We start from the raw sequence: 9,956 nt of genomic DNA, 5'->3' as shown, positions 1-9,956 counted from the left end.
TTCAGTTTTATTTCATGTGTGGACTTTGCATCAAACTGAACTAAATTCAGTTCATGTTCAATAAACAGTGTTACTTGAAGTGTTCTAATCAATCACTACCTAAGTAAACATCTCAGTAGGACACTTCAATCGTCCACACAATTTGCTGCTGTATCTCAAGTTCATGGCTTGTGGACCACTGATTTGATTGGACTGTGCACAAAACTTTCCCTCGCCCTCTCCATGGTTGCATCTGGCACACATGGTCAACCAGCACCTGTCTGTTATCAGAGACAACCAGTATCCCTAAAGTGTGAATGCTCTGTTTACATGACTGTTCTTTCCATAATTATTTCTGAACACACACACACACACACACACAGCACTATTGTAACAGATGAACATCTCATACATCATAACACACAAAAAACCTTTTCTTACTGTGTCACCATTTTGTCAAGGCATTGCACTCTTTTAACACGAACTGCTGGGCACAATTAAACTCGGTGAACTTACAGTTCAGTTCGTGCATCATACTCGTACATCTAATATTTGGAAAACAGAGAACTTTGAAATCATGAATCTTTTATAGTAGCCCTGTATATTAAATGAATAATTGGTGGGGCCAATAAGCAATCTAATTGAAATCAGATACGTTGTTTTGTAATATTGTTGATAAGTTTTGAGACATTTCTTAGTTACTTAATACACCTAAAAGACAAAGAACCAACTTATTCTGAGAGGGACTTATTTCCACTACACTGATGTAAAAAGGGTAATACAAAAATTTAGGCTTTAATACCAATGTGCTTTACAAATGGAGAAAAGTGTGACAATGATATAGTATATAAAGAGAATGATGAATCTCTCAACAACCTATTCTGAGAGAGATCCGAGATAAAAATCTTAAAGTACAGATTTATGTGTAAAGTTTCAGGGCACACCAGTACAGAGGACATAAAGAAACGTAAGTTAAAAGTATCTGGACTCTTTTATTTACCAAATATAAATAACAGAATAATGTATATCACTTATCAGATAATATGCAGTAAGGAATCACTGTAAAATTGCAGTGATCTTACTGGACTATCTTTGCTGTCATAAAAATGGTTCTACATTCATCTCTAGACATGATACAGGTAGTGTCAATTCAAATTTCGTTGTTACATCAGGATGTAAGATGCCCAGTTTTCCAATGATGTTTCCATTGACAATTACCTGAGCACATCTCTTTGGGAAAAATGAAGGATCTGAAACACACATACACTGGAAATCACAAGACTATTTTGTAATAAAGCAATGCAAAACTAGTTTTATCTTTTATGATGTATTTGAAACGATGAAAAGAACAACAACGAAGTAAAAAATAATTTTAAAAGGGACAAGCTGGATAAATTTAATTGACAAAACATAAAGCAAACTCACCATCAGCTGCTTTCAGATGATATCCCACTCCAGATTTATGCAAGTCCCAAGGTACTTCTAATAACTGCATTACCCGGTCCAAAAGACCATGAATTATTTCGAATCCTGAATTTTTATTGGAGTATACAGCACAAAGCCGCCTTTCATTTCTAGCACCTACCTCTGAGAATAAGACACGTAAATTTTAAACTAATGCTACTGCAACACATTAAACATCAAAATGTAAAAGATAATACAGAAAATATGTATTACAGTCCAAATGATCTTGTAAAATTTGAAACTGTTACTTCCTTTGTCTGTAAACTGTACAACTGCATCTAGTAGCACTATCAATATCAGAAAGAAGTCACCTACATTCTTACTTGGTCTTACATGTCAGATTTTAGCAAAATAACATTATTTAACAACTCTGAAAAAAGTTATATCATGTATTTTGAACATGCGGGAGAAACACTCAATTAAGTCACTTGCACCAGAGAGCCATTTCAGCTTAGCACAAAATGCCTGTTTACTTTGCAGTTTCCTTTATAGTAACACAAATCCGTAAACTGCAGACTTTAAAAAGACTATCCAAAGTTTTCAATACAAATACATCATGAAGTGGAAACCAACTTTGTAGTGCTAGTGGTGTTCACAGTAGATGAATTTCATTCCATAGCATACACAAACAAGATGCTCCTTTCAGTGCCTGTGTCTCACAACAATGGTTTATGGTGTGTGTGTGTGTGTGTGTGTGTGTGTGTGTGTGTGTGTGTGTGTGTGTTATAAAATACAGAATCAAGACACACAGGTGACAAAACAGAGGGAGTGACAATGTAGCAAATCAACATGTAATTTATGACAAGATTCTTTTCTACATGGCAAAATTTATGCGAACACAGGACTAGTAGTTCAAATAAATTTATGTATGTCAAGAAATAAATACACACCATTTGTAGTTATTATTTGTTGATATACACAAAAAGACAGAAATGGGCTAAAGAGCAGGCTAAAGCATAAATTTGTATCTCTTTCTTTAGTCATAACTCCAAATACTGTTGCGAGGCCAAGACATACGAAAACTGACAACATGGAATACTGATAGTTTTAAATCCCATTTCCTGTCCTTTTTAAATGTTCCTGATGCAATTACTTAGCAGGCTGAGATGTATATTTTATGCTAAGTGAATTTCATCTTGGATTCAATAAAAGGCACCACAGAAAAGTTTCACATTGAACACTGCGGGTCTACTCCAAAGTTAATTCTATTTTTGTATGACCAGCAACTCAATTCCGATTTATCTTCCAGCTAATCTGTCATACTTCTACTATTATAGCCCTTTATATCATAATCAACAAAACTTCTTCCCTCCATCCAGCTTCATAAATTATCAGTACTGTGGGAAGACTTCACCTATGCTTCTCTCGTCTCCTACTTTTCGCCTTCATCACAGTGCCTGTATAAATGAAAATCATTCTATTTATCTCCAGAGTACATTGGTGTTGTTCATGCTCAGTGTTGTTACCAGGCCTGTCAGGGTAAATAAGAGCCACGAACATCAGATGTTGAGTGATCACTGTGAAGAACATGGAGATGTCGCATACTTGTGTGACACTGCGTATTACCACCTGACAAGAGTATGAAATGGGTCTCCTTTTGACTGCCTGCTCGATGGCCCAGTGTTAGATTGCATGACATACTTATGCTTCCAGTCAATCACATCTGACCCAAAAATGAAGGATCACTGTATTGTGCACCAAGCACATCAATAACCCCTTCACATCTGCATACGATATCCCACAGAAATAATGGATGCTTTGCAATATTGGTCAGAGACTAGCAGCAGCTGGGCTATGGAATTACCATCCCAGGCATAGGCTGCTGCTTACACTGTAACATAAATAGCTGCATTTGGAGTGGTGCTGTGGCCAGGAAGCATGAACTGCTGGTGAACGGCATCACACTGTGTTCGGGGATGAACTGCAGATCTGCAATACCCCAGATGACCATCGTTTGTGAGTACAGCAGCAGCATAAGAAGAGGCCCCATTCGTCCAATGTTTTGGAGGGACACTGCGGTGTTACTCCTTGCATCATGATGTGGTGAGCCATCAGGTATGACTTCAGTTCCAGGCTGTTGTCTGCATGATGTAGAGGTAATCTGTGGCCAGGAAGATTCCCAAATCTGTCCACACTAGAATATGTGTGGGACCTGCTCAGATGTTAACACCATCCCAGTGCCAATATCCAGGATATCAAGAACCAGTTACAACAGCTGTGGACCAGACTGCCACAGGAGAGAATACAATGACTCTATGACATCCTTTCAAGCGAACTATTGTATACATCCAGACCAGAGGGGATACAATGTCATACTGATAAGTGGACTGCTCAGACTGCCAAGTTCTTTGTAAATTTGACTTGTTATTGTAATCACTGAAATAACACTGATACTCTCTAAATCTGTGAGGTTTCATTGCATTTCTTCCTCCTATTCAGGGTGCTTCACAATTTTGTGAGGCAGTGTAATTACAAGAGACAATGAAACTTCATGTTTATTCTCAATATGTTTCACAATATCATTCTATATTGGAGATTTGCTGGACTGATGACTTTTCTGTCTTTTTAATGGCAGTGACATTTTTATCTTCTGGCAGCATTAAAAATTTATCTTAATAATAGCAAAGACTGACTTTAGATGCCTTTCTTTCAAATGGTAGTTCACAGTGCCACATCAATCTTTAGCATACACTTTATTTAGCAAGAAGAGACTGTAAATGTGTGAAAGTAATGCTATGAAACTGTTTCATGCCATGTGATTGCAGGCATTTTCTTTGTGAATTGGCACATCATCTAATTTCGTTTTCATTATCCACCAAGTCATCTTAGTAGGGAGTTACACTACTGGCCATTAAAACAGGTAAACCAAGAAGAAATGCAGATGATAAACGGGTATTCATTGGGCAAATATATTATACTAGAACTGACATGTGATTACATTTTCACGCAATTTGGGTGCATAGATCCTGAGAAATCAGTACCCAGAACAACTACCTCTGGCTGTAATAATGGCCTTGATACGACTGGGCATTGAGTCAAACAGAGCTTGGATGGCATGTATAGGTACAGCTGCCCATGCAGCTTCAACATGATACTACAGTTCATCAAGAGTAGTGACTGGAATATTGTGACGAGCCAGTTGCTCGGCCACCATTGACCAGATGTTTTCAAATGGTGAGACATCTGGAGAATGTGCTGGCCATGGCGGCAGTCGAACATTTTCTGTATCCAGAAAGGCCTGTACAGGACCTGCAACATGCGGTCATGCATTATCCTGCTAAAATGTAGGGTTTCGCAGGGATCGACTGAAGGGCAGAGCCAAGGGTCGTAACACATCTGAAATGTAACGTCCACTGTTCGAAGTGCCGTCAGTGCGAACAAGAGGTGACGGAGATGTGTAACCAATGGCACCCCATACCATCACGCCGGATGATACGCCAGTATGGCGATGACGAATACACGCTTCCAATGTGCATTCACCACAATGTTGCCAAACACGGATGTGACCATCATGATGCTGTAAACAGAACATGGATTCATCCGAAAAAATGACGTTTTGACATTCATGCACCCAGGTTTGTCATTGAGTACAACATCGCACGCACTCCTGTCTGTGATGCAGCGTCGAGGGTAACCGCAGCCATGTCTCCGAGCTGATAGTCCATGCTGCTGCAAACGTCATCGAACTGTTCGTGCAGATGGTTGTCTTGCAAATGTCCCCATCTGTTGACTCAGGGATCGAGACATGGCTGCACGATCTGTTACAGCCATGCAGATAAGATGCCTGTCATCTCGACTGCTAGTGATACGAAGCCATTGGGATCCAGCATGGCGTTCCGTATTGCCCTCCTGAACCTACCAATTCCATATTCTGTTAACAGTCATTGGATCTCGACCAATGCAAGCAGTAATGTCGCGATACAGTAAACCGTAATCGCGATAGGCTACAATCCGACCTTTATCAAAGTTGGAAACGTGATGGTATGCATTTCTCCTCCTTACACGAGGCATCACAACAACGTTTCACCAGGCAACGCCGGTCAACTGCTGTTTGTGTATGAGAAATTGGTTGGAAACTTTCCTCATGTCAGCATGTCGTAGGTGTCGCCACCAGCGCCAACCTTGTGTGAATGCTCTGAAAAGCTAATCATTTGCATATCACAGAATCTTCTTACTGTCGGTTTAATTTCGCGTCTGTAGCACGTCGTCTTCATCGTGCAGCAAGTTTAATGGCCAGTAGTGTATATCTCACAACAACAGAAAATACACCACAGTTTCATTTAGAAACAGATTAACAAAAAACTATGGAGTATGTTTTCCTTACCTCGATGTAGTAAGCTTCACATGCATACAGGTAAAGAATGCCCAGTTCTTTACTTGTGTGAAGTGTTTCCTCAATGCTCATAAGGATTCAGTGAAATCATTACAATAGTAAATGCGATTCACTCAAATGAAACCTGGTCAGTGCATCTACCTTTGCCTTACACGAAAGATAGCACCACGTAACTGTGGGTATGGTGGCGCCATCTATTGGCAGTGAGACTGACGTGTGCGCACTGTTTGATGTTGCATAGTACCAGTGTGGTTTCACGCCGAAGAGAAGGTGGTCACACAAGTTATCGTCCACTACTGAACATGCAGGTGTGTAAGCAGGAACAATGAGGTGTGATTCGATTTTTGGCAGCGGAGGGAGTTGGAGGCTGTGAAATGTATCGACAGATGAAGGCTGTGTACTGTGAATACAGTCTGAGTCATTCAAGTGTTGTGGAATGGCGCAAATGATTCCATGAGGGGTGCGAGTCACTGGAAGATGAAGCTCGTCGTGGACAGGCTCGTTGTATCATCACAGTGTAAATGGTCGTGGAAGTGAATGCTTTATTCTTGGACAACCACAGCATCACTGTGGATGGGGTCCATTGGTTACTGGGTACTAGCACAGGCACCACCCACACCATAATGCATCAACACTTGAACTTTCAAAAAATCTGTGAGCAGTGGGTTCCCCACCAACTGACCGCCAAACAGCGCAATACTTGAATGGTGTTGTCTTTGAGTCATCTGCAAAGTTCTCATGAGAAGGAATGCGGCGTTCTGTCGCACATTGTCACAGGTGACGAAAGATGGTGTTACCATTTTGAACAGGAAATCAAGCGTCAGAGCAAGCAGTGGAAACATGCAACTTCACCACCTCCAAAGAAATCAAAGGCCATGCACACCAGTTCTGATAAGGTCATGATGTCCTCCTTTTCTGACCATAAGGGCCCACTGCTTGTCGACTTCCTGGAACGGGGAACCACCATCAATGCCCAGCATTATCAAGCCACTTTACAGAGCCTTAGACAAGACATCAAGTCGAAAAACCGAGGCATGTTGTCCAATGGCATTATCCTCCTGCATGATAATGCCCGCCCACATACAGCCAATGCGGTGAAGATGACATTGCAGCAGTTTCGTTGGGAAATGCTGGAATATCCATCGTACAGTCCCAACCTTTCACCGTGAGACTTTCATGTGTTTGGACCTCTAACACAAGCTATTCGAGGACATCAATTCAGAACGGACGATGAAGTGTGTGACTGGGTCCAGGTTGGATCTGAAAGCAGTCTACTAGCTTCTTCAAGAATGGAATCGACCAGCTAGTGTCGCAATGGGATAAATGTGCCAACAGTTTTGGCAATTATTTTTGAGTATATGTACTGTGTATAACTACATTTTTGAGTTAATAAAATCGTTACCATTACTTTACACTAGTGACCGGGTTTCATTTGAATGCCTCTTATACAACACTTAGATAAATTATAAAACATAAATTAGGAACATAACTACTATGTCAGAGATATTATACAGCCTCAAGCACATTAGAAACTTATACTAGAATTCAAAAGTGTACCAGAGGTTTCATCTTTCAGCACTACGTCAGACACCTCAAACAGCTTCATAGGGAGAGGCATTTTTTTATTTGCAGCAAGTGTCTTCAGCAATCCAGAAATGAGGGTGGTTCTGGCCACTTGGAACTCCAAGGTCTTCGGATTTGAAATGTGTACTGCTCGAACATTCTTCAAATCTAGTCCAAGTTTTGATGATACATCATCTCGAGCACACTAGAAGAAAATAATTAATGATAGTTACAATTAAACTGAAAGAAGAGATTCTTGTTGTATATTAACTGAACTGGTAAACTGTAGGTTAAGTTTACAGAAAATTGTGTATTATACAGTACAACTGATTCCTACAAAACCATACAGGTACAGCAACATTTGGATTGGTTGGCTGATTGATTTGGGAGTGGCTACCAAACAGCGAGGTCAGTGAATTACGGAAGGAAGTCAGCCGTGCCCTTTCGAAGGAACCATCTCAACATCTGCTTGAAGCGACTTAGGGAAATCACAGAAAACCTAAATCAGGATGGCCTTATGCAGGTTTGAACATTTTTTCTCCCAAATAGTAACATTTGGAAATTTGGTTTGAGGATGTAGGCGGATCATGTAGTCATTGGTTGACATGATGGTTATGTACTTTAGTTTCAAACATTGCCTGAAACTGAATTGGAAAAAAAAAATATTTCTGAAAACTTGTGAATGGTGAGATTTAGTGATGTAAATTACATAAATTAATGAGCGACTTCCATATTTATATGCAATGTCCCACGAGGAGGGAACTTTATTCTCAGAAATATTTCTCCATATTAAAACAACAGGTAATATCAAATCCAGTTTCTCAGCTACATTTACAATGCAACTCAAACAATAAACCACTAGAGAATGTTTTGTATTATAGTAATTTGTTCTGATAAAAGTAACTGACACCCAGCAAAAATAACGGTAAAACACAGAAACTGAAAAATGACAATTTCTTCTGCAAATACACATCTAAAGGAAGAATATTAATCTGTGGAAGTTCATATCATGGGTCGGCCACATTCCAGTGTGAACAGTACTGCTACACAATCTGCCCACTTGTATATTAGCACCACTGCCAATATATTTCCAAATAATGAAAACTCCAAGTAGGAAATGCTACTTACTATAAAGAAGACACATCAAGTTGCAAACAGGCACAATTGAAAGGCACTCACATGTAGCTTTCGTCAAAAACACACACACACACACACACACACACACACAAAAAGCAAGAATGCCTCACTTTTCCAGTATCCCGGGCCAGAATGCAACATCATGTGGGATGGAAGCAGCAGTCTGGAGAGGGTGGGGAAGGGATAGTAGTGTACAGTTGGGGAGAAAGATGAGCGTCATTTGGTGGAGTGTGCAGGGACTAGACTCCAAAAGGTGCAGCGTCAGGATGTAGTGTGGCAGGGAGGTGGGGTGAAGAAGAGAACAAAAAGTGAGAGGAGTGGGGAAAGATGGGTGGATTCACTGGCAGAAGGCTGCAAGTAAACAGGGTGGGAGACAAGAATGGGAAGGAGATGATAGGACATACGGGGTGGAAACTGTTGGGTGGAGGGTGTGCGGACAGTACGCTATTGTAGGTAGAGGCCACGATAATTACAGGAATGGAGAATGTGTTGTAAGGATAACTACTATCTGTGCAGTTCAGAAAGCCTGCTTTTGGAGGGTAGGATCCACATGGCTCAGGTTGTGAAACAGCCATTGAAATCAAGAGTGCTATGCTGAGCTGCATGTTGGGCCACAAGGTGGTCTACTTTGCTGTTGGCCACAATTTGGCAGTGGCCATTCATGCTGGTGGACAGCTGGTTGGTAATCATACCAATATAAAATGCTTTGCAATGATTACAGCAGAGCTGGTAAATGACATGGCTGCTTTCACAGGTGCCTCAGCCCCTGATGGCATAAGATAAAACTGTGAAAGAACTGGAATAGTAAGTGTTGGGTGGCTGGATTGGGCAGGTTTTGCACCTGGGTCTTCTACAGGGATACGGCCTTTGTGGCAATGGGTTGAGATTGGGAGTAGCATAGAGATGGACTAGGATGTTGTGGATGTTGGGTGGCGAAGGAACATCACTTTAGGAGGGGTGGGAAGTACCACAGATAGGATGTCCCTCATTTCAGAGCACAATGATAGGTGATAAAAGCCCTGGCGAAGGATCTGGTTAAGTTGTTAGTTACTAACTTCTTCCTAACCCACAACTACTTCTACTTGAAGGGAAGATATGTAAATAAATCTGTGGCACAGCCATGGGCACACGCACGGCACCCTCCTAAGCCAACTTTTTATGGGCCACCTAGAGGAGACCTTCTTAGCCCCCCAAAACACCAAACCCCTAGTCTGGTTCAAGTTCATTGATGATCTCTTCATGATTTGGACCCAGGACCCAAACACCCTATCTTTGTTCCCTCACAACCTTAACACCATCTCTTCCATCTGCTTCAGATGGTCCTCCTCGACCCAGTGTGCCACCTTCCTAAATGTTGACCTCCTCCTCTCAGATGGCTCCATCTCCATCTCTGTCCACATTAAACCCACCAACAGCATCTGCATTTTTACAGCTGTCATTCCTTTCACACCAAAATATCCCTCCCATTTAACCTGGCTAC

At 41.1% G+C, this 9,956-nt stretch overlaps 1 protein-coding gene across 1 annotated transcript in view; it reads right to left on the bottom strand.

Moving 5' to 3' along the window:
• Positions 1–951: 951 nt before the first annotated feature.
• Positions 952–9,956, bottom strand: part of LOC124712283 (phenylalanine--tRNA ligase beta subunit) — a 105,185-nt gene continuing 96,180 nt past the window's right edge. Inside the window, exons 10-12 of the mRNA XM_047242580.1 lie at positions 7,334–7,544; positions 1,405–1,566; positions 952–1,229 (exon numbers count right to left, since the gene is read on the bottom strand). Of these exons, the coding sequence (XP_047098536.1) occupies positions 1,078–1,229; positions 1,405–1,566; positions 7,334–7,544 (525 nt within the window). The 3' untranslated portion in view covers positions 952–1,077. The remainder of the gene's footprint in view (positions 1,230–1,404; positions 1,567–7,333; positions 7,545–9,956) is intronic.

This window comes from Schistocerca piceifrons, chromosome 1 (genome assembly GCF_021461385.2).
Source record: "Schistocerca piceifrons isolate TAMUIC-IGC-003096 chromosome 1, iqSchPice1.1, whole genome shotgun sequence".
NCBI classification, from domain to species: domain Eukaryota; kingdom Metazoa; phylum Arthropoda; class Insecta; order Orthoptera; family Acrididae; genus Schistocerca; species Schistocerca piceifrons.
This window is presented reverse-complemented; position numbering and strand designations above follow the sequence as displayed.